This window comes from Rhinolophus ferrumequinum, chromosome 14 (genome assembly GCF_004115265.2).
Source record: "Rhinolophus ferrumequinum isolate MPI-CBG mRhiFer1 chromosome 14, mRhiFer1_v1.p, whole genome shotgun sequence".
Lineage (NCBI taxonomy): Eukaryota > Metazoa > Chordata > Mammalia > Chiroptera > Rhinolophidae > Rhinolophus > Rhinolophus ferrumequinum.
This window is the reverse complement of record NC_046297.1, coordinates 23,430,853-23,456,743: the sequence shown is the minus strand read 5'-3', so window position 1 is coordinate 23,456,743 and position 25,891 is coordinate 23,430,853. Positions and strand designations below refer to the sequence as shown.

General features: G+C 35.1%; 1 protein-coding gene across 2 annotated transcripts in view; it reads left to right on the top strand.

Moving 5' to 3' along the window:
- Positions 1-25,891, top strand: part of RP1 (RP1 axonemal microtubule associated) — a 252,577-nt gene that overhangs the window by 216,560 nt on the left and 10,126 nt on the right. The window contains exons 13-16 of one of the 2 annotated variants that reach the window (XM_033126402.1): positions 4,143-4,246; positions 6,130-6,306; positions 9,651-9,863; positions 25,003-25,180. In XM_033126402.1, coding sequence (XP_032982293.1) covers positions 4,143-4,246; positions 6,130-6,306; positions 9,651-9,863; positions 25,003-25,180 — 672 coding nt within the window. The remainder of the gene's footprint in view (positions 1-4,142; positions 4,247-6,129; positions 6,307-9,650; positions 9,864-25,002; positions 25,181-25,891) is intronic. The other variant, XM_033126403.1, reaches the window with a different exon arrangement.

Here is a 25,891-nt window from a genome sequence, read left to right as displayed (position 1 = left end):
TCACCTGAGGGCAGAATCCTAGGCCTGATGTGTGAAGAGGACAACAGAGACTGTAGTAGGAAATTGAGAAGGAAGTTAGTGAGATGGGAGATCATGGAGTTTCAAAAGGTGACTGCAGGTTCAAATGTAGTAGGGAAGACCAGTGAAATGAGGACTGAAATTCTTCTGTTGGAATTGGAAAATTTGGGTTTCTTTTTGTGAAATTAGTGTGACTAGATCCAATAGATCTTCGCGTTGGCCAAGAACTTTAAGATCATGTAGATTTGCCTCTAAATTTTAAAGTTAAGACTATTTTAGAGATAAGAACATTGAGTTTTTAATCTAGGTTACAAATGAAAATATTCCTTGCATATAGTAGGTGTTCAATAAACAGTGGTTGAATGAATTATTAAACTCATTACTGACAGAGCCAGAACTAGAAGTCATAATCTAGGTTCATGTTGGGAGGAAAACCTTTTCTCTACCATATCATATTCTAATGGTTGAGAGCCTGTGAATTAACTGACAATAGAAAGATTAACAAGGGAAAGACAAGGTTTATTTACATGAGTATGCCACACATACAAGCAGGAGTATTCATTGTGAGTAACACAATGAATAGCCAGAGGTAAAGTTTCATATACCAACCTAACAAAAAAATAGGGGGTAGGGAGAGGAAAGGGATTTTAGACTTTCCATGGAAAGTATGGAAGGTTCTATTGGGCTTCCAAAAAGGGAGGGGGGTTCAATGATTGCTGTATTTTGGGAAATATCTGCTTAAGTTTAGATAATGTTTCTGTGGCTACTAATTGTTCACTTGTTCTCAGTTTAAAGCAATTTTATTCCCTTCATTCTCATGGTAGCGTTTTTCCCCTTACCACTTTTTTTTTCTCCAAACTATGATCTGTGGAACTCTAGAAGCCCATGAAAATATTTTAAAGTCACTCTACAATAGTGTATTTTTCCTTTATTAAAAAGATTTTGATTTCCTGAAGATCTCATTTATCATAATTTAATTGATTATAATTTTACTAGAAAAGATTCTATTCCTAATATATATATTTTAATTAAAACTCACTATATTAAGCTGCAAATCCAAGGACATTGTGTATTGTGTTAAATTTCTCAAAATAAGAACCCTTAAATTTTTTCTCAGCAGTAGGCGTTCATTTAGTCAACAAATATTTATAAAATGCTTACTGTGGATGAGACAATGCCTTAGGCATGGTACTAACAGCAATGAACAAATAGATAAATTTCCATCTCTTCAAAAAACTTATATTTGATTTCTTGGTAAAATTTTAAAAAAGAAATTTTTATAACAAAATTTATATAATTTTATGATTTTAGTAATACTTCTCTAGTTTTCAAATTCTTTTGTTGTTAACTCATTAGTTCATTCAATTAATGAATCATCTGAAAATTGTCCTTTAAGAGTTCTTGTGCTGATTTTATTGATGAGGAAATCGAGATAGATTGATTCGAAATGATTTTCCCATGGGTACCTAAAGAGTCAATGTCAGATCAAAGTCAGAATTCCTGCTTCTTGGTTCTTTTCTCATTTCAATAATTCCTACCATCTCATAATCTCCAGGATTATCTGTGAATACTCATCAACATCGTTTAATTTTATGAAGGTTCTTAATTTTTACCCATTAAGGTGAATTCACCTTAGGTAGACAAAAAGAAATAGAGCTTAATTAGGCAGAAAGCTTTCCATCTAGAGTAGTCTGTTGAACTAATATACAAGTCGTGTACTTTAGGAAATATGACTTTAAATGAATATAAGATCATTTCAATATACAGTGAAATCCTTTTAAAATTAGGAGTAGTAGAGTTAACCTCTGCATGAGACCTTGTTCTTAACTAAAAGCATTTGCCCATTTAGTTACTTGTAATAAAAATATAAAGGTAGAATTCATTAATTGTGTTTGTTAACTCTAGATGAATATACACATACAATAAGGTGGATAATTAAACTAAATATATGAATAGTTCCATGTTAAAAATTGGGATTTAAGGAACTTAAATTACCCAATAGCTATTAATACCACAATCCTCCTTCACTTGGTAGGTATTGACGAGGCTCAGAGTTTTGAGTTAATACATGATGGGCTCTGTTGACAATGGTGAGAAAGGAAAGATTGGTTCATTTTAGAAAATCTAACTTTGTTACCATGAAATCATCTTATAGACATTATATAATGTACATTACATATTTTATATTAGTTATTTTATATTATGTATATGTATATATGTATATATGTGTGTGTGTATATATATATATATACACACACACACACACACACACATTTATATGCACACACACATACAGACAAACCTCAGCAACTCATTAGGAAATGAATTAAGTCATGGCTCAAGGAATCACCTTTTTCAAAAATCATTTTATTTAAATATATTATAGGAGAGTAACAAAAAACCTGTATCCTCTACCCTTTTAGATTCTCTGGCTTGGGTTCTGTGAATTAGACTGACATAAAACAGATCAACAATAGAAAAACAAACAGAAGTTTATTAATACGTGCATTGTACATACACGTGGGAGAGAATTTAGTGATGAACTCAAGGGGATGCTAAAACTTGGGGCCTATATAGCATTTTAACAAATAACAATGATTTGCTAGAGAAGTGACATGACAAAGGAAAAGGACTTTGAGCTTCTAAGGATGGCATATATATATATATATATATGGGGAAACTAATGCTAGGTAAGGGCTAATTAGTGAGATTTGTTTGTGTAGTCTCTTTCTCAGTGCCATCTTGTCTTTTGTCGTAAGATTATTATCCCCTTCTTGTTGAGGATGTGGGGTTGGGAGATATTTTCACAAAATAAATTTATGTTCTGCTTTCAGGCAGATAGAGGGCAGAGAGTTCATACTGTGTATTTTTTCTCAGTTGCCTTCAGCTCTAAATAATCTTCATCCCATAGTGGTATATTTTGGGGTGGCATAGTATGAACTCCTTCTATATTATCCATATGCAGAAAAAATATGCATAATTTGTTATGAATTTTCCCAACCTGAACATGGCCATGTAACTAGAACCCAGATAGAGAAATAGAACATAACCAGCACTCCAGTCTCATGCTCCCTTCCCATCATTCTCCCTGAAAAGTAACCAGTACCTTGACTCCTAACACCCTAACTTTGATGTTGTTGTGCTTTATATAATAAAACATACAATATGTATTCATTTATTCCTGACTTCTTTGACTCATCATTGAGAATTACCTATTTATAAAAGGAAAAATGGTCTTCATTTATTGTTGTTACAAGAGTGGATTTCTAAAACTTTTTTGGTTGTAAGTACTAAAGGAAGGATTATTGGTAATGCAAAGAACATTGGCTAAGATCGGAAGTCCTATGTTCTATTTCCATTCTATGACTAGGTGGGGGACTTAGGGAAGTCCCTTACCTCGCTGAGTCTCAGTTGCCTCATTTGCAAGATCAGGATGTATGTGTGTGTGTGTGTGTGTGTGTGTGTGTGTGTGTGCACCGTACCTATTTTATAGACTATAGGGAATGAATTTAACTAACTTATCTAAATAATATTTCTTGAGCACCCACTATGTTCTAGGCATTCTTCTAAGTGCTGATATATAACTGTACACAGAGTACACAAAAATTTAGGTGCATAAAAAGCTTACATTTTAAAATACAAAGGTATGTAAAAGAATACTGAAAACTAAAAACAATCAAATATATGATGACAGAATCTTCATCATCATAATCATACCAAGTCCATTAATGAACAAATCATATGTATTTACTTTTGTAATAAATTAGTTTACCCCAATATAAAACTTCTGCGATTTATAAAAGGAAAATGAAATGAGTTTTTACAATAGCATAATTTATCTTCCTGGAAATAGTTCTATTAGGTGTAATTATTTTGGGGTTGTCTCAAGGGCTTACTGATTAATATGGGAAGGCGTTAAAGATTTTCCTTAGAAATTCCACCAAATTGCCAAGCAACATGTAAATAATCGAAGGCTTCTGTCATTCTACCTTTGACTAATCAGGAACATTTAACTGAGAGACATCATAAAATGTATTATTAGAAGGTTTCGATGAATTGTTGAATAAGAAAAAAAGCATCTTTAAAAGCATGGATTAATTGCTAATACTTAAAATGTTTTCCAGGTCTCTTTGATGTTATTTTCAACAAAGAAAATATATGTATATTCCAAAGTCATGAAATGAGACATCTTTCTCTTGCTCTTAGCAATGGCTCTGTCACTGGAATGGTAGGTAGAAAATTTTCTGTCACATATCAATAGTATTGTATCCATATATAATATATTTTTTCATAAGGTACTTTTACAAGATTATCAAATTGTATTTTCCTTTGGCTTTTACTTTCACTTTTTTCATGTTTCTGTTTTGTCTCACTAATTTTCTGAGATTCTGATACATAAACGGTCCTAAAATTCCACAATTAGAATTTAGACAAGAAAAAGTAGACCACTTCTCTGATAACATTCAAAAGTTTAAGGAGCCTCCCAAAGGAGACAATCTGACTTCCCAAAGGCCCCTTCAGGGACCATATTATTAGGGGGAAAAAAACCACTGTAAATTCACCTAATTATGCTTTGTATCTCTCAGTTTAGGTTTGAAAAGTAGCTCTTAATATATAAAGCTGTCTTTTTTTAAAAAATTAAAATTTATCGGGGTGACAATAATTAGTAAAATAACATAGGTTTAAATCCATGCATATTATGTATTTTGAAAAGTGAGACTGCATAGGATAACTGTCATGCACTGTCCTAAGGACTTAATATATGTTAAAACATTTACTCTTTACATCTACCTTATAAGAGAATCCATTATTGTCCCTATTTAACACAAGAACCTGAAGTATGGAAGGATTAAGTGAGCTGCCCAAGGTCACATAGCTATTAGGTTGGTGCAAAAGTAATTGCAGTTTGAAAGGTTAAAAATAATTGCAAAAACTCCAGTTACTTTTGCATCAACCTAATAGTAAGTGTGAAGGTAGGAATTGAACACAGGCAATCTGACTAGCTCTCAAGCTACAGCTTCCTCATATAATGTTATATAATATTGCACAATGATTTTAGCCCAGAACATGTTATTTAACATAAGGGAAAATAATCATTAAAAAAACTTATGTAATTTGTAAGACTATAATTCAGGCTAAGTAATTAATTAAGTCAAACTTCCTCCATGAAGCCTTTTCTCCTCTGCTCTGGATTTTGCAAGGTACCCTATATTATACTTTAGAGCACATTCTGCTCAGCACAGGTCCTGGTCATAGTATGTGTTAAATAAATATGAATGTAGTGGATACAGAATATACTCAATTAAATTAAGAGTTTAAGAAATGTCCCATGGTTTTATTTTTCTAAAATCAAATTTATCCCAAGTCCCTGTTCTCCTCGATTGGTGAGAGATTCCATGTTAGTTATTACTATGAGACTCATCTTGTTATACACAAGATTTCATCAGGTCTGGTGGTCTCAGAATATCTGGTGACAAGCCTCTTAGCTTCAGTCCACACTGGTTACTGCTGATGTAGTCATCAAATATCAGATGGTTTCTTGAACATGAATAACTCTGTTGCTTGTCTACCATAGTTACACAAGTGTCATAGGTCAAGCCATTCTAGGGGCACCAAAGAATTCTTCCTTTTCAGGCCCACTGAGGGAAGATAGGTTATGACCTCAAATAGTGCCCCGAACCAGGAATGTCTCCCTGTAGCATAAATTCCGAGACTTGTTTAGTTTTTGGAAAGGAAAACCTAGTAATGCACATTTCAGCTTTTGGTCTCAAATAGTCTTGAGTTAGGAAGACATAAATGAAGAAATAAAAAATAAACAATGATAAAATCCATATTAACACCTCATTAAATTATCCTACCACTGGAGTTATTTTTATTGTTACCCAACACTACCATGGGTTTTGGGAAATCAGGAGATGAAGAAAGTTCTTAGGGCAAGACACTGGAAATTAGGCTGGGGAATCAAAACAATTGAATTACATGAGATTATAGAGATAGTTCAAGGGTGCTATAGAGTGGAGTATACCTGTCTATGTATGTAATGTTAAAACATTTTTAATTTAATTATTTTCTATTGCTGATTTAGAGGGTTTTTTCCCCTCTTTCTTTTAGGCTAGTGGTGGAGCCTCCACTGAGCTACGGGTGCTTTATCAGCCCAACCGCTGCACACTTCTTGAGTCAGCACTGGCTCCTGGTCACACAGTTATTTTTGATCGTCATGGTAAAATAGCTGATGGATCATCAGCAGGCTATGCAGATCTTTCAAAAGAATTTGTGGTTTTTGTCAAGGTAAAATGGAAGAAAGTCGTTAAAGTTCAATTGCTAAATACTACTTTCTTTTGCTCTGTTAAGGAAAACTCTCTAATTAAGTCATACTGGAGTAATCAGATCTCTTCCCATTGGTGGCATTGGTGCCTATTGCCATTTTATTTACCCAGACTGAAAGGCAATAGGGATCATAATATGAGCAGCAATGAAACTGATGGGAATAACGTCCTATATCCAACTGAAGTTGGAAGTTAAATTATAGATGTGGAGATTCTTAATAAAAAGTTAGAAAATCTTACATTTAGGAATCAAACAAATGTATATATTTAATTGTTCTAACAATTAAAATATTTATAACCTATGAGTAATATTCATGTGATCATTTCATAATGCTTATGCTTCTTTCTTTTTAGTATGTATTTGTAAACTTAGCCTAAAAATAATAGCATTACCATATTAATATAATATCTATCATTTATTAGACTGCCTATTTTGTACCTGGCAATTTACTAATAGCTTCACCACATACAAGCCTAAATTTAATCATAAAAATACTGACCAATATTGTTACTTGTATTTTATTTATTTATTTATTTATTTATTTATTTATTTATTTTTGTCATTCGTATTTTAAATATGAAGAAAATTTTTCAGAGACGTTAAGAATCTTGATTAGTATAGCATAACTAGTCAATGATGGTTCATGAATCAAATCAAAGTCAATTTGTCTTCAAAACTTTTTATACTTATTATAAAATAAATACTTATCACATTATTATTTTTCCCCAAACAACATAATTTTTAATGGTTGCATAATATTTAAACATAAGGAATATATATGTGTGTATATATATATATATATATATATATTCCTTATGTTTAAATATATATATATACACACACACACACACACATATATATATATATATATATATATAGAGAGAGAGAGAGAGAGAGAGAGAGAGAGAGAGAGAGCCAAAAAAATGTATACACATTTTAAGACAGGAAAAAACTGTATTAATATATACCAATAAGAAAAGATGAATACAAGTCACGTTAAACTTCTGCAATTACAAGAGGTGCTCAAAGCGTCCAGACGCTTCTAATTACAGTGAACTACTGCTTGAACAATGTTGACCAAAGTGTTAACATCTCTTAAAAATGTGTATACATTTTTTTTTGGCAACGCCGGTATACACACACATATATATACACATATACACACACACGTATACACACACACGTATATATACACATATATATACACATACATATATATATTTATCATTGCACATTTAATCTTAATCTCTTCATTTTATTATTTCAACATATGTTACTGAAACATATACCTCAACATGTATTTGACCACATATTTTATTATTTGTTTAGCTTGGATAATTTGAAATTGAATTTAAGGTCATAATATAAAGTCTTTAAGACTATAGAAACATGCTGTCAAATTTTTTCCAGAAAAACATACCAATTTTTAATCCTGGGAAAATTAAGTCAACTGTGAAATCAGAGGAAACAGTTCACATGACCACTCTCCATGCTGACACAAACTTTAGAGTTTAGGGGTCCTTGAGACCATTAGAATAACTCAGCACTCATTGAACTCTGTTGTACTCATGGTTACGTTTAATTATGGAGAAAGAATGCTGATTAAAATCAGCTAAGTGTCCTTCAATAAATGATTGGATAAAGAAGTTGTGGTATATATACACAATGGAACACTAGTCTGCCATAAAAAAAGATGAAATAGTGCCATTTGTGACAGCATGGATGGATCTTATATTATAATGCTAAGCGATATGTCAGACAGAAAAAGTAGAGAACCATATGATTTCACTGATCTGTGGTATAAAACTGAAAACAACAAAAGAACAAGATAATCAAATGAAGAAACAAAAACGTATAGACACAGACAATAGTTTAGTGGTTACCAGAGGGTAAGGGGGAGGGAGATACAGATGAGGGTAAAGGGGATCGAACATAAGGTGATGGAAAGAGAACTGACTGGGTGGTGAACACACAATGTGATATATATAGATGATGTATTACAGAATTGTACTCCTGAAATCTATGTCACTTTACTAACAATTGTCACTCCAATAAACTTTAATAATAATAAAAAAAATCAGTTAAGGAAAGAGACACGTAGGGTAGCATCTAGGAAAGGTACCGAACATTTTCTTCTTCCTATGGAGTCAAACAGTTACTTTCTCAGCATTAATATATGACAAGATGCATGGAATATTGCCACCCAGGGATCAAGATCACCTGAGGCTTGGTGCCCAGAGTATTTACTGGGGTTCCATTATGTAGGGAGTATATGTGGCTGATCTCAGTCTCCAGCTTCTCCGGAGGTCAATTGACACCTTGTGACTCAAAGTCCCATCCTAAATCACATTTTTACTATATGGTTGGCCCAAGGCCCTCAGGCAAACAAAGGCACTCCTATCAGGCACTACATTTAGAGATTTACTCTCAGAAGATCAGGGGAAAGGCCAGACATCTCTGGATAAAATTAAACTCTTTACTGCATAACTCCCTTTAGCAGTGTAGAAACTATTTATTTTCATTGATCTCAGTGTTAAGTACGGTCCTTAAAGAAAACCCAACCAGCCAACCAAACGAAAAAAAACCTGACATTTTCCTAGAGAAATAAACATCTAATTTTAGCTTTATTTATGTTTTTAATTACTAGTGTGGAGTACCTTTTCTTATGTTTATTCACCATTTGTATTTTGTCTTTTGTGACTTGTATATATATATTTTTTATCCATTTCTCTACATTGTTAATGTATTTCTAATCAACTTTAGAGGATTTTTTATGTCTTCCTCTTAAGCTATTGATTACATAGGATTTACTTAAATATGCCTTATTTGTGTTTGATATCTCTTTTTATTTACTTATGTATTTATGTATTTATTTATTGACTCCTTCATGCATACATTTAACTAATATCCATAGAGTGCATTTCATAATTCTTCTAGCACACTATTTTTATTCGCTTTGTATTAGTATTAAAACTATTTTTTATCAGTTATGGCAAATTTCTTAAGAGTTTGTGTTTTGTATCTTTTTAAAATCTCTCTAGCACCTGATGCTTACCCTTTCCCTCTCAATAAATAATGATTGTTGTAAATTATGAGTTCACCAGATAGCCTTCTTTAGTTTTGTTTAGCATGGCATAGCAGTTAAATTATTTACTTCCTTTTTTTGCTTGTTTTTAGCTGCAAAACTTCTGGTGAGATCCTGATCACTGCAACTTTTCTAAGAGAATAGACTCTTCCTCTAGCCATCTTCCTCTAGCATAATGTGAACTTGTTATTTATTGCTTTTCTATTCTGTTACTTTGAAGGGCATGCTCCTCGACAGTGCTGTGGTTCTACTTGCTACGAGCCTATGCCAGGCCCTGTGTCTCCAGCCTGATGGGACCTGCAGTGGAGTGGGAAACCAGTCTGAAAAATCCTACTGGAAAGTGCATAAAATCAGCTCTGGGATTTGCATGTTTGAAAGTGTGAAAAATGCACAGATGTATCTGAGGATTAAGGATGGCCAGTGTGATGGAACAGTAAGCATCTGCTCTTATTTTTCTCAGCACATGTTAAAGACATTTGCCAATAACATATGAGAATGGCATTTTCTGAGTATTTCGTTTTTTAGTTTTAACCTATGATCATTCTGCAAATTGGATGTTATATATGTTGGTCTCCCTTGGCTGGTGTTTTTAATGAGTGGGGAGGGAAGCTGAATGCTTGGTATGATTAGAGAGGGATCCTGACCCTTTAGACACTGCTTCTGAGAATTGTGTTAGAAAGCAGATTCTAATTCAGGTAGACTGTGGGACCTGCGTGCCTGCATTTATAATTCTACTAGCTGTTGTTGATGAGTTGGTCTTCAAACCATGCTTTGAGAACCTAGGCTCAACAATATTTCCTTGCTGCTTCTTTTGGTGCCTGAATTTCCACCAATGGAAACGCTGTACTTTGAGTAAGGAAGTAATTTTAAATTCCAAATATTAGGGGTTTCTCTTTAACACCTTAAGACTTAGGAGGGGATTTGGGAGACAATTATCATAACAACTTTAATATAGTCACAATTTTCCTATAGGTTGATGAGCATATAAGATTACACATTTAGTTTATCCATTAATGCTCTGTTCACCTGTTCTTGTTTGAAACAGTTTAGTTTAAACTGTATCTTTTGGATAAAACTGGAGGTGTTCCCACTCCTCTATTTCCTTACTAATGTGGCATCTGGGTATTTAGGAGAATTTTTACAAGCTTCTGGTGTTGGGAAGAAGGAAGGCTTAGACCATTCATGGTTCTTTGTGTCCCTATTTTTGCTACAGACTGTTGAGTCTGATGTTCACAGTGCAGAAAAGAAAAGCTCATGCACACACACACATTTAATTAGCACCCTTGATTGACTCACAAAAACATTGTGCAATGAGCTATATCCGACTTTACAGCAGAGGAAGCCATGCATAAGAGACAGAGTATCATACTTATGGTCTTTAAGCTGTTAGGTGGACTGATTGAGATTAAAAACAGATAACATTTCTACTATGGCCAGGCTAGTTGAGAGTATGATTTCATAATGCTCAGTCACTTTATAGGAGGAATATCAGGAAGTAGCTCTTCCTTCTTATCACCAACACCCACAAAACATACAAACCTTTATCTTCTGGGACTTGTAGGAGTGTTCAGAACCATGAGACTGATAGTGTGTTACTATATGACATGTTTTGGGATATGTGTGTTTTGAAGTTTCTAGGGAGAGTTTGTAGGGGCACAGATAATTGTCACTCCAAAGTGAGAATGGGCCAACATTGGAAAATTGGAAATTTGTAACTTCCCGAGATGAAAACCAAAGGGACATCTCAGGGCTTGGTCACCTTCCATTTAGCTGCCTCATACTCAATTAGATGGTAATTTTCCTGGTTCTGTCATTCCTCCCTTTCCAGTCTGTGTGGGCCCTCTCTGACTCTTCCATTTCTAGCTCAGTGTGATGTTTATCTTGTCCCTTCAAATGAGTACATTTCCTCTGTAAGTATATAGAAGAATGTTGAATCTTTCTGCCCGGCACTAAACACTCATGCTTTTTTCTTCTTCTTCCTGTTTGTGCTGTGTATGATTCGGCTCTGTCTGATTAGGCTTAGAGAATGGAAGAAGTCCTTGGTGTTCAATTGAAAAAATTTGGTGAGCGCAGGAAGATTAAATTTATAGATTAATACTTAGAAATGTTATCCTGCCACATAGGAACTGTTGGTATGCTCGTTTAGCAGATGAAGAGGCTGCTTAAGTAAGTTGCCCTAAACCCCCCAAGTCAGTGTCAGAGCTGAGAGTCAACCCAGGTCAGTCTACCTCCAACCTCCTGTTGTGGAGGATTTGTGGTAACAGGATGGAGAAACTGGGGTGACCCCAATGAGAAGAGACCAGAGTGAGGATACCCTGGAGTGAGGGGATTCAAAACATGAACACAAGGTTTTCTTCTTCAGCAATTTTGCTGGAACCAGTCTTGTTGACAGCTTGCCAGGTGAATGATTGAGTCTGAAATTGTGTCCTTTCAGCTTGTGCTGTTCTTTGTATCAACACTAGGAACCTCCCTTTCTTTTCCCTTCCTGACTCAGGATGAAAGCTAGGTTCAGGATTTCCTGTGCACTTTGGAACTGAGGTGGGCAATGATGCATTGGAGTTTTAAACCCAAGTATCACTTCTTGAAGGTATTTAAATAACTTGAAAAAGGCAGAGACATCTGTTCTGTTTGCTTTTGGATAGAGATAGCTAAAACAGAAAACCAGTGAGATCTATTGATAAAGATGAAGGAGCATAAACTGTTTGATTACATGGAACTTGATATTTAGGACATTTAAATAAGGAATTCAGGCCATTTCAGAGCACAGTGAAGCGATTCTCTGGGCCTTTTGGAAATGAGTATGCTACATCTTGATTGTATGTAATCCGCCCAGAGGGCTAAGGTCATTCCTTTAAGGCCTTGTAAGACAACACACATATATGAAGTGGTAATAGAGAAAATAAAATGGAATAAGCATTGCTAAGAAAGTCACTTAACAATAGAGTCAGGAGGCCACCATGAAAGTGGGGCCTATGCAGGTCTTGGGCCTCAGTTCTTAGACTGCTATTAAGTTGCTGACCTGTTGCTAAACTCAGCTCAAGGCTGAGCCATAAACACCCTGGAACAATAGCTGCTGGAGGAGCATATATGGTTTTACTTCCGCCTTGTAGTTTTCACCTCCCCGTTTGCATATGAACTAACCAATCCCTGTTAACCTAGCCAGAATCTTTCATTCACATAGAAGACCTAAATGGGAAATTTCACCTATATATAGGTGAAATCACACTGCGAGATTTCACCTATATATAACCCTGTCTTTGCTCTCTTTGGAGCACAATTTAGTTGTTACCTGACTCTTAACCTCCAGATTACAGTCCTTTTTGCTCAAATAAATGCGTTTTGTTCTTTATTACAGCCTAAACATCTTCTTTGGTTAACAGAAGCAGGAACTGAAAGGAAAAGAGGGTGGTAATGGGGGAGGGTTGTCTAAAAGGGCAAACCAGAAATAAAAGTCCACACAAGTCAAAATACTGCATTTAACAACCAGTTCAGTACACAGCAACTCCTACGTGTGCAGCTTTACGAAAGAGCAAGGAGCAAAGGAGGCTTGGGGGTCCAAGATGGGAATGAGACTTTGGCTAGCCACGTTATTAGGATACAATTTCTCCTGCTGGGACCTACCCCACAACCCCAGCAGTGCGCTGTGACTACATTGCAGCAGCTAGGCTATCAGGGAGGAACTAGGAGGGTCAAAGTACAGCTATTTACTATCTAAAATAGCAATATTTCAGTACTTAAAAAAATGGTTCTACCAATGTGTATCAGTTCAGTATTAATGCCACCATATAGGGTGAGGTGTGTGTAATCTCAGATAGCTGCAGAGGAAATCTTGTTAGTATTTTTTTAAAAACAAACGTTGGTAAAAATCTTCATCTTAAAGTAAGGTTTTGGAGGTCTTCCTGGTTTATGACATACTTATAGATCAGTTAGTTGTGTCCATATGCCTCCTAAAATTGGGGACTAAAACATTCTGTAGAGGTTTCAAGCTTCCTGGTGTTTCTGTTAAAAATTCCAAGACTGTTCTTAGAAAAGTTATTTCATTGGAAAGTCATTTCTAAAAGATTTGAAATTTTAAAGAGCCTTTCAATGAAGCCAGAGGTTCTGCATACTCTTCAAATCATAGGAAAATGTATCACTCTTCTGACAAAAGGTGAATTTTTTGATATTGTAATAATATCAGCTATAAAAGTAAGGAAAATGGATGGACTTATATTTCTGACTATTGTGTGGCAAAAGCTGAACTAGCTTTTTTATTTTTGTAATGACATGACATTCTTTATATTATAACTTGTTTAGTGACTTATATTGATATGATTGTCTGACTGAAATTCTCCATCTGAAATTTTGGTAGTGGGTCTTTTTAGTTAAAATGCATATGCTTTTTTGCTCTTTAGAAATTATATTGATGTATAACAATCAGGCATATTATTTCTCAAATTCACTGTATCTGACCAGAAATCACTAGGCTGTAATGGCATTACTCTTGAAAAACAGAATGATAACAATCATCTTAATTGCCCTCATTTGTATGTGTTTAGAGGCGAATCTCCAAAGGAATTTAAGTTGCATTCAAAAGTAAATGGTAATGTATGCTCATGTAATTGCTTTACCTTAAACACCTAAAAGTACCTCAATCCTGTAACTGCTCAACATTTTTGTGGAAATTGAATTGGATAACAGCATTAATGTTTCCAATGTGTCTGCCATTGTATGTTTGAAAACATCAAACACACTTATATGTTCAAATCAAATGATGCTGATCCTCTAACAAAAGTTTCTATTTCTATTACCATAAAATTGTTATACTGTAGGAGTAAATCACTTTAATAGAGTTGATGTAGTAGACTTTCAAGTGAGCAACAAACAGCACGCAATCCACTAGGGACAATTGTAAGTTTGTTAATTTAAAAAAGAAAAACGAGCGTCAAAATAACGTGGGTGGAACTTGTCATTAAACATGAATGCAAAGGAAAAAAAGATGTAGGAGTTGTAGGAAAAACAAGCTAAAGAGTGTTCAGTGTACCAAAGACACACGCAAACATAGACAACTCACACTAGCAGGATTCTTGTTTATGGGTAAGAGTTTAGTTTGTAGAAACTTGGAAAGATTCTCTCATCACAGATTTATCTTATTTTGTGTCTTCACTCAAAATATGAGGTGTGATCAAACAATACGAGGTCTGACAATTAGGTTCCCAAACTCATCCTAGAAAAAGTGCTATATACCTCATTGCTGAATATCACTAGGCTCACCTTCGAAGTACTCCCCTTGGGAAGCTATGCACTGACACCAGTGCCTAGTCCATCCTTCAAAGCATTGTCATGATGGAGGATGATTTATGGCACACTTTAAAACATGACTTCTCTCAAACGTAGCTCACACCTGACTGATTGCACTGAATGAGTCGAAACTTGTCACACACTACTACTAAGGTTCAATGCGCCCCTTCCTCTATTGAAGATCCCTACCTTTCCGTTGGATGGCACTCGGCAGCAGTGTTCACTGTATTTTGTGATCACAACAGAAAGGCTCTGTGTCACTCATTGCTTCTGGTATGGCAATTTCTGTCAAATAAAAACATTACGGTCTGTCCTCCTTATCAACCTTATTCACTGGATCTAGCACCATATGACTTCTGGCTCTTCCCCAAAGCCAAATCACCATGAAAAGTAAAGTTTTTGAATCGATTCAGAACATCAAGGTAGCCACGACAGTGCAACTAAAGATACTCATGAAAGAGGACTTCCAGAACTGCTTCAGAAAATGGCAAGAATGTTGGTGTGGGGATAGAGCCAGGAGGGCAGTTTCCAGGCTCTCGGCCTCACGTGGAAAAATGCTGGCTCAGGTAGTAAACGGCCATCAACTGTGATTGGATGGCCATCAGCTGTGGCTAGTTGGCCGTCAGCTGTAACAAGTGAGCCACTGGCCACTAATATAACTGCTGTGGCTATGCTAGCAGAAAATGGGGGCTAGCAAGAAGATGGTGGCTGAGCTAGCAAGAGTGGATTGCAGAGAGGCGGATGCCGCCAGCAAGAATATAATGGTATGACTCCCCCATCTATGGCTCCATGGGTGTTCCTGTTTGGCCTCACCATGTCCTTCATTCTTATGTGGGGAGCGGGAGCTGAGACCCCGCAGGCTGCCCTGCATGACAGATGGGATAAGTGTGTTTGAAGTGAGGGGGAGTATTTTGAGGGGGATTAATTGCAAGGTGTCTTTTACCTCAATATTTTTTTTAATTTAAACATCATCAAATTTTGTGATCACACCTCATACTTGTGTATTTCTACATACAAATAACTGAAAAATTAAAGATAATTCATATTTTTAAGAAGTGTATATGAAACATACAGGTGGGGTAGGTGTACACAATGCTAGACCAGTGGGTTGAAAAGTATAAAATTCAATGAAAGACTTACTTAGTTTTATGTAAATAATGATAAATCATGTTTTTAGTGAGCCTATGCCTCTGGACAGTGAACTTCACAAGTGTTTCTCAGTTCTGGGATTGCTAGAGTGGGCTGGAGTTGGGGATTTCCCTTCCCCCAGGTCAGTTAAGCTCTGATTAACTAGTTTTTCCTATGGACAGGCTTTGTTAAGACCAGAGTGCTCTGCTGTATTTCGAAATGGTTCCTTTTCCTCTCCCTTGCCAGAGACAAGAGAGACATTGAATATCAGAGAAAAATCTGACAGGGAACTGGCTGAGCTCCTGGAAGTAAAACTCACAAAAGTGAGGGGCCCCATCTATGAGTGGGTCCCCCTGAAGTTTTAAATCTCAGACTTGTCCACACTAAGCCTCCAGCAATTTGTCAATTACGGTTCAGATTTTGTACTGGACCCTGGTTCCCTCATTGGTTTCTGCTGGTGAGTCTCTGCTACAGTAAGCTGTGACTTCCTGAGTTTGCCTGTCTGTCTCTTCAGTCTTAGAGGCTGCAATTAGCCCCATGTTCTCACTTTTCTTACAGATCCAAAAAGAGTTGTTGATTTTTCAGTCTGTTTATTTTTTTACTTGTTAAGATGAAGTGTTGACTTCTAAGCTTCTTATGTGCAGAACTAGAAACTGGGAGTCTAAATCATGTTGTACTTAATCAAAAATTTTTAAAGAAACTGATTTTAATAAAATTGTAAGACAAATTATTTTGTTTGAATTATCTAGAAAACAATCTCACATTTCACTGTTATCGTACTGCAGTCTATGCATTAGTTTTTATCTTTATAGCATGATTTGAAGAATATACACAAGGGCTTGAGGATAACAACAAATATTTTCCCCACCTCAGGAGCAAACAGGCTTTAAGACAGGAATAAATTGTCAAGTGATTCATTCTGGAAAAGCAAAAGCTGATGAGTAGCATTAGTAATACTGTAGTATATAGAATTACTAAGATGTGGGTACATTAGAGGAGAGATTCTTATTTGCTCTGTTTATTAAAATATCTGAAACTTTTCAATAAGGCCTGACATTTGGTAGGTGCTCAACAAATATGAATGAATGAGAAGTTAAAATATCACTTGGTGATGGTAACTAGGATATATCCTTCTTCAGAGGAGCCCAGTAGAGAAAAATGGGCATTAGATGTTATTTTAGTTTGCAGTGGTGTGAACATGCATCAGATATTTCAACATGGCTTTGCCAGTTGGTATTTGTTATTAATGTGTAGGAAGACACACTATGCACAACATGTGGTTTGCATCCAGAACCCACCTTTTTTTTCTTCTTAGACTTCCCATCTCCATCTCATGAATCAGTTTGTATTTGGGTTAGGGATGAAGCAGGGAATTTTAAATAAAAGAAGGAAAGAGGGAATAAAATAAACCTCTCAAGGCTTATTGTTTTGAAATTCAGTTGTATTAATTTTATTTTTATGTGTATTTTTTTCACTATTATATTTAGTGGAGTGTTAAAAATGATATCGTTCCTCAGGTTCTTACAGTCTGTTGGAGGGAACAAATATGCACACACCAGTGATCTAGATAACAATAACAAATTAGTAATCCAATTCAAGTTAAAGTTTAACTGCCTATGTGAGGGCTCAGGAGAGGCAGATTGAGTTGATCAGAATAGGAGTCAGGAGAAATTTCCTGTGTAGAAGAGGAAAAATCTCTCTCTTTTCTAAGTTCTTGACTGGGCTCCTGTAACAAAGGACAGATTCTCAAGAGAAAAGCATACAGCTTTATATAATATAAGTTTTATGTGACACAGGAGCCTTATTAAGGAAATAAAGACTTGAATGAGTGTTTAAATCTGAATATTTTTATGCTAGGTTTGATGAAGTGTGGATAATTGTAGAAAAATGTAAGGACAGAAAAGGGTATGAGCTAAGTGTAGTACACTGGAAGAAACAACTACGCCTATTTATTCAGATTCCTCTCAGTGTCCCTCTGTCTTCCGAAATAAGTTGCTCCTTTCCTCCTGGTATAGAGAGGGTACTTCTCACATGAGGTTCTTATGACCTCCTTCATGGGAAGGTCAGAAAATCCTTCCTGCACCTGCGAGTTTATAAATTCCTTTAGCTTAAAATAATCAATATGGCAAGGTGGCATATTTTGGAGCCGTGTGTCCTGAACCCCATCACCCAGAATGATGAATTTTAGAGGGAATAATCCCATTTTCATTATGAAAAAAAAAAAGGAAACACATTACATGAGCAAATTATGAGGTTAAAAATTGGCAAAAAGAGACCTTTTTTGGAGCTAATAAACATTTACTAAGTTTCTACTGAAAGGCAGAAACTGTGCCCACTTGTAATGCTACAGTAGATGTGGTAATATATGGCCCCTACCCTCAGGCAACTTGCAATCTGGAAGGGAAAAAATAAAAATGTAAGCAATAATCACACTACTGTATGAAATTGCCATAACAGAGGTTAGTATCAAGTTCAGTGTTGATAAGGAAAGAGATCTATTTGGGAGAGGGTTTTTAATTGTTTGAGTCATGGACAGTTGCCTAAGATTCTTTAATATAAAATTACATGTATTTTTAACAAGATTATCTGTTTTAAGTTTGGGGAGATGATGGGCTGGTAATGATGTTAGAGTTTATAAATCTGGCTTCAATGTGGAAGATGGGCTAGTTTATGGAGAACCTAAAGTTTGCAAGAATAACTATCAGTTTGCTATAACGAGACCCAATTTGATTCAGAAGCCCACAGTTTGCCTAGTAGTTTTAGCATGTTACAGTATGCTTAGTTCAGTTGATTGTTTTTTCCAGCCAAAATAATGCTTATAGATACCTTGGTTTCTATGTAGTTCAAAGGTCAATTTCTTACAGATCAATAATACCAGAGTTTCTTTTATTTAATTTTGCTTTCTCTTTTCCTTTACCCTTGGATAGTACCTAGATGGAAAGCCTTAAAAAACAAAACAGAACCAAACAAAACAGTCATGGGGAAGGGCCACTGGACATATACTCTTCTTCAGGCCTACACTGGTCTCTGCTGCAGTGTGACTTATTTGGTTTGTTCTAGGATATCTAGATACTGTATAATTTCAAATGAGGCTGATATTGTAGCCTGAACATATTGAACAATATCCTGGAGCTTGAGACACCTACCTAGGCTTTGGTCTAGGGTTCCAACTCTGTGGCCAACTCTGTGGCAACTTGTAGAAAGCCAAGCCCTCTTCCATGTCATTAATCTTCTCAGTACTTGAGACTGCCTTTGCAGCATGGGCTAACTTCTGAATCCCCTGATTTCTCCATGTGGGCTCTGAAGAAGCTGGGAAGTTATATCAATGTCCTTTGCCTAGACCTTACCCTCAGATATTTCTAATTCTTCTGGATGGTGCCATGTTGCTCTGGTACTATGCTAAATATTTTGATGCTCTAAGTGAAATTTATAAATTTCCTAGGATAGACCCTTAGTTCTTGAAATTCTCCCCTGAAAATAGGAACGTTTTACTGCTCCGTATTTCTTTCTTATACCAAGAATCAACCCCAACTGGTGTTTGAATAAGGACATCTAGTCTCTTTTGAAGCTCATTTTACCTCAGGCTCCTTCCTTCGTGCACTAGATGGGCTTTTTTCCTTCCTGTGCGGTGGAAATTTCCTCTACATCATATATGGTATTTACCTTTTCAGTGGCTTTGTCATTTAAACTCTATGGTATTTACTCTTTCAGGCTTGGTTCTAAATAAAGTCCAATTCTGGAATTTCTTTTGGCAACTATTTTATCTCTCAAAAAAGCTTGGTTTTGAAAATTAAAAACTCCTTTCTCCTGATTTCTTATTTAATATAGATTTCTTAAAACCCTTCTCTTTGGAAACTCAAAATTGAACATTGATTTGTTTGTTCAAGGCTGCATTCTGCTTACCATGACACAATGAGCATTATTGATCCAGTATGTGGGAGAGCCTGGTTACAATTAGCAATGGAAATATATTGGTTTAATAATCCAAAAACATTATTATCACTTCACGTAATGGTTGTAGTATTTGAGGCCTGAGGTGATATGGGCGTAAAGTTTGGGAAGTAACAGCAAAACTGAAGAGTTTGAGTCAAGTTTGATAGCTATTGTTGTGAAGTAGTAAGTGGGTCTTAATGATTGATTGAATATTGTTGGTGAAATAAGAAGAAAAACTCAGCAAAGTAGGGATAGAGGAAATCTTTTTCAATTTGATAAGGAATATCTACAAAATCTTACAACTAATATCATACTTAACAGTGAGAGACTGGATTCTTTTCCCCTAAGATCAGGTACAAGGCAAAGATGCCCACCCTCACCACTCCTATTGAACACTGTATGAGAAGTCCTAACTAATGAAATAAGACAAAAAAAAAGAAATAAATTTTATACGGGTTGGGAAGGAATAAATAAAACTGCCTTTGTTCTCAGATGAGATGATGGTTTTTGTAACAAATCTCAAAGAATCAACAAAAACCCCCTAGAAATAAAAAGTGAATATAGCAAGTTTGCAGTATACAAGGTTATATACAAAATTCAATTGCTTTCTTATATCCTACCAATGAGCAAGAAGTTTTAAATTAATAACTTAATACCACATTAGCACAAATAGAGAAATACTTAGGTATAACAGTTTCTATATGTAGAAGACTGTAAAACTCTGATGAAAGAAATCAAAGAAAATCTAAACAAATAGACAAATATCCCATGTTCATGGATAGGAAGACTAAATGTTCTTGGCAGTCCTTCTCAACTTGCTCTATACATTCAACACAATCTCAATCAGAATCTCAGTGAGCTATTTAATGGATACTGACACACCATAAAGTTTATATGGTGACACAAAAGATCCAGAATAATACTGAAGAACAAAGTTGGAAGACTGACACTACCCAACTTCAAGACGTACTATAAAGCTACATTAATCAAGACAGTGTGGTACTGGTGAAAGAATAGACAGATTAATGGAACAGAATAGAGAAGTCAAAAATTGGCCCATATAAATAATACAGTCATCTTTTTTTTTTTTGATAAAGGAATAAAGGCAATTCAATGGAGAAAGGATAGGCTTTTTCAACAAATACTGCTGGAACAACTGGATGTTCATAGGCAAAAAAAAAATGTATTAGACACAGGCGTTTCATCTTTCTCAACATTGAAACTGCACATGAATGATTATAGAAGTTTTATTCATAAGCATCAGAGACTGGAAGCAACCAAGATATCCTTCAATAGGTGAATGGGTAAACTGTGGCACAACTGTACAATGAAATATTATTCAGCAAAAAAGTACTACCAAACCTTGAAAATACATTGAGAAAACTTTAATGAATATTGCGAAGTGTAACATACCAGCATGAAAAGACTACACATTTTATGATTCCAATTATGTGACATTCTGAAGAATGTATAAATGTAGAGACAGTAAAAGGATCAGTGGTTGCTAGGGACTTGTGGGGAGAGTGGAAGGGATAAATAGGTGAAACATTAGGTTATCTTCAGGTTAGTAAAATTATTCTTTATGATACTATAATGGTGGATATGAAACATGCTTTTGTCATAACACAGAACTGTACAGTACAATAAGGGAACCTTAATGTATGCAAAATTTAAAAAAAATCATATTTGAAAATTGCTAATACAGTAGATCTTAAAAGATCTCATCGCAAGAAAAAATTATATAACAATGTATGGTGATGGATATTATTAAGTAGATTTATTGTGGTGATCATTTTGCTGTATATATAAATATCAAATCATTGTGTTATAAACCTGAAATTCATATAATGTTGTATGCCAATTATAGCTCAATTAAAAAAATAAAAAAACTAAAACTAAAAAAATATCATTTGGGAGGTTTGGAATCCCAGGAGAGAATACAAACTATGACAAGAGAATCTAACTATTTAAAAGTGTGTGAAACAACCTCTGTGAAAGGGATAGAAGGAAAAGGTCCTAACCTAAGTATCTTTCGAAATGAATGGGGTCAGTAAGACTAAAAACAAAAGGGAACTGCATAAAAGAAATCTACTCTAATTGATAACGTTGTTTCCCATGGGTTAAAAATTTTGATATTACTATAAATGTATATTAGAATAAAACAATTGCATAAATGGGTGGCGGATAGTAGGAGCCAAATTTCTTATAGATGGAATACAAGTTTAGAGATAAGCAATTAGAGAAACCTAGAATGATCCATGTGGTAATTAATCCATTGGAGTTGGAGACATCAGTATGAGTTTATGTTTAGCTTACTATAATGTAGATGGTTGCATATAGAAATATTTACAAATATGTGTATATACACGAGTTAGTATAAACACATATACATTTTTGCTCTGTTAGATGAATGCCTGGAAGTAACAACACCCCAGTGGCAACCAGCAGACCAAGTGCTCAGATCTTGGTTTCTAATAACATTCTCCAATAAAAAGAACCAGGGCTTCTTGGGGAAATGGCTGGTTCTAGAACGAGGGCAGGAAATGTGAAAGGTGAACCTGGAGAACCTGGTAGTCCCAGAAAGTAAGAAAGTGTCCCCCAACACACACATCACTTATGAGAGTATGTCAAAAGGATACAGGTGCCAACTGGAAGATCTCCCAATGACCAAAGCTGGAACAATTTGACCAACAAAATAAATAAAGTAATAGTAGATTATAACCCAAAGAATAAAATATTCATGAGTCCATAATGATGTACATAAATGATTGAATAAATAAATAAATGGAGAATAAGAGACAAATATGTATAGAAGAATTCCAGATAAACTGTGTAAAAAGCTCTGCCTTCAAGGAGGCATAACTCTTGTTTCTTTAGTATGGGCTGCACGTAGTGACTTCCTTCCAAAGAGTACAGTATGGAAAGGGGGGTAAAAATAGTGACTTTATAGTAGAGAAATCCTACAAACACTGCCCTAGCCATGTGATCAAGGTCAACATCAACAGAGATAAGTCATGTTGGTAATATACCCCCTTGATATGATGTGATAAAAATGGTACTCTACCTTTGCAGTCTTCCTTCCAGTATCTCATAACCCCAGTCTAATCATGAGGAAGACATCAGACATATTCTAGTAGTGGAATACCTGAACAGTAGTCAAAACTGTCAAGGTCATTAAAAACAAGGAAAGTCTGAGAAACTGCCACAGTCAAGAAGAGCCCAAAGAGACCTGGTCACTAAATATAATATATCCTGAATAGGATCCTGGACAGAAAAATACATGATAGGTAAAAATTAAGGAAATCTCAATAAAGTATTAGTTAATAATTATGTGTCAACGTTGGTTTATTAAAGTATTAAAGTATTATTAAAGTATTAGTTAATAATTACATGTCAGCATTGGTTTATTAACTGTAACAAATGTATCATACTAATGTAATATGTTAATAATAGGAAAAAGTGGTTGTGGGTATATGGGAACTCTGTGCTGTCTTCTCAATTTTTATGTAAAAAATTCTTAAAAATTCTAAAAAATAAGTCTACTTAAAGAATAATAATAAAAGGGAACTCCAAGGCTACATACTTGAAGAACAGGAGAGAAATGAGATGATGTTGACCATTAATAGAAAACTGCAAAGGAATGCATAATTGATAAGTAGATAATGAGCTTTTTCTTTCATAGAGGCATTAGAGCAGAGGTGTCCAAACTGCGGCTCACGGGCCAACTGTGGCCCACAGTCCATTTTATATTGGCCCACAGCAAATTCCAAAAATATATTTAGTTTACTTAAATAAACCAGGTGAAGCAATACGTACTTCACCTCGAGTGAGTGGCCCGGCTGTGTATTTTACCGCATATGGCCCTTGGTAAAAAACGTTGGAAAAAGTTTGAACACCCCTGCATTAGAGGGACATTCAAGAAATTTCCTGAAGACAATTTGAGATCTGTTCATATCACTCCTCTGATTAAAATCCTTCAATAGCTCCCATGGTGTAAGATAAGGCCTAGACTCCCTTTGTTGCATACAAATTGATCTGACCTTTCTGTACTCAGCTTCTTCTCTGTTGTGTAGCAGTATCAGGAAGCTTGTTCATACGCCATGCTGCCTGTTGCCTCTCAGCCTTTGTTCATGCTGTCCCTCTGTCTGAAATTCCCTACCTCCGACCCCAAACCCCCACTTTCCTCTATTTAGCTTACTTGTTATTTAACACTTTACTTAGCTTTACCTTCTCCAGGAAGTCTTTCCTGATTCTCCTGAGTTTAGTGCCTTTTTTTCATCCCCACATCCAAGGAGTCCATCTCTGTCCTATTGGCCTTACATACTATTATTATTATTTGTTTATGTGGGTGTGTCCTCTACTTGGCCATGAACAAATCAAAATCAGAATTTATTGTATCCATAACAAGAACAGAAGATAGAAGTTGCTTAATTCATATTTATATTATGAGAGAGAGAGACAGACAACAGACTTGGTTCTTACCCACAAGAAGCTCACATTTGAGGGCAGAGATCAGAATGTAATTATCGTTTACAAATAAAATAATAGTTTCTACTGGACATGTTAATTCATTCTCACAAAATTTATTTTCTAGAACTTCTAAATCTTGTAAGAAAAAATTTTTAAAGCAATAAAAGGTGAAAAAGGTAAAACGTTTTTTAATATTAGATTATAAATGCCATAAAAAAAGAGGGAGGCAATTTTGATACTCTTAGGCTTCCAATTCTTGAATGTTTTGCTACACAGTCTTTGAGGAGTTTATGTGAGCTCTATATACCGGTGAAAATTCAATCCAAAAATTGTGGACTAGTACAGAAATGTGACTTATGTTTAAATGTACGTGGACTTAAGGTAAGAATTTCCCTCTTTTCTTTTATTATATTATTTGCCAAAAGGAAAATTCACATTTTCGTATTCTCTGTTAACCTACAGAGGTGGGAAAGTCTGAAATGAAATACAGCATACATTGCACTCTCCTTAGTTGAAGTTTCTCTGTGATTCAGAGCCCTTTTGTCCAAGGTTTGTTCCCTTGCCTCAGACAATCACATGGTGTGTGTTTCGGGATCTTATGGAACAAGGTGAAGCACATAGTGCAATTTATGTAAAATGTTCTAGATTTGTCATGAGGATTTGAAAATGAAGCAAAATTATATTTTTGTGAAGTGACTGGTTTTAAATTGTGTCCTTCAGTGTTCGCTCATACTTACAAAATCATGTTATATTGATCTCAGGGTACAGGAGATATTGACTGTCATTTTAAAATCAAGAAGAATTTGGAAAACGCATCTATCAGCTTGGAATCTGCAAAGAACCCAGGGTTGTTTGTTGGAATTCAGTCAGACGGAAAGGCAAAACCAGTTATTTATACCAAGGATGGGAATGCTTTCTTCTACCCACAAGTCATCAAATGTACGTTTACTCTAAAATACTTAGTTTTGCTTTGTGATGGTTTGTGTACAGTGTCTGATAATTTCACCAGATTTTTCACTAAGCAAATTTCTGCTGTTAGGCTTTTTATTGTTGTTATAGTAGAAGCAGTGAAAAACAAACATAATGAAGATCACTTACCTCACATTCTCAGATATGTAATGTTAGGCATAGAGTTTTTGCTACATGAAGCTCCTTTATAGTTTTTTTAATTAGGTGAGTGCATTTATGTCTCTGTGTGTGTGTGTGTGTGTGTGTGTGTGTGTGTGTGTGTGTATTTTATTTAAAAATGCCTCCATATACACTAATGTGCTGTTGGAAACATTCTCAGCTTCATTGCTATTAATTTTTAATGCTGACAGTATAAAAAGAGATGGGAAAAAGATCAACAAAAATGGTTTTGAATTGAAAATAGGATTTGAAAAAACTGTTTAACAATAGGACAGAAATGTGAATATTTTGAAACTGGTTTCTCTCATATCTAAGTTCAAGTTATCTGGCAAATTGAAATAAGGATCTGAAGATTTTATTTGAACAATTTAAACTTAGAATGTATTTGCTTGAACACAAAGGTTAATGAAGTAACTCTGTTTTGTTCTTAAATTATCTCAAAATTTTGTTTGCTGTTTAATTTTTCCCTGATGTAGTGCCATGGATTTTGGCTTAATCAAAATCTAGATGGTTTTCTTAGTT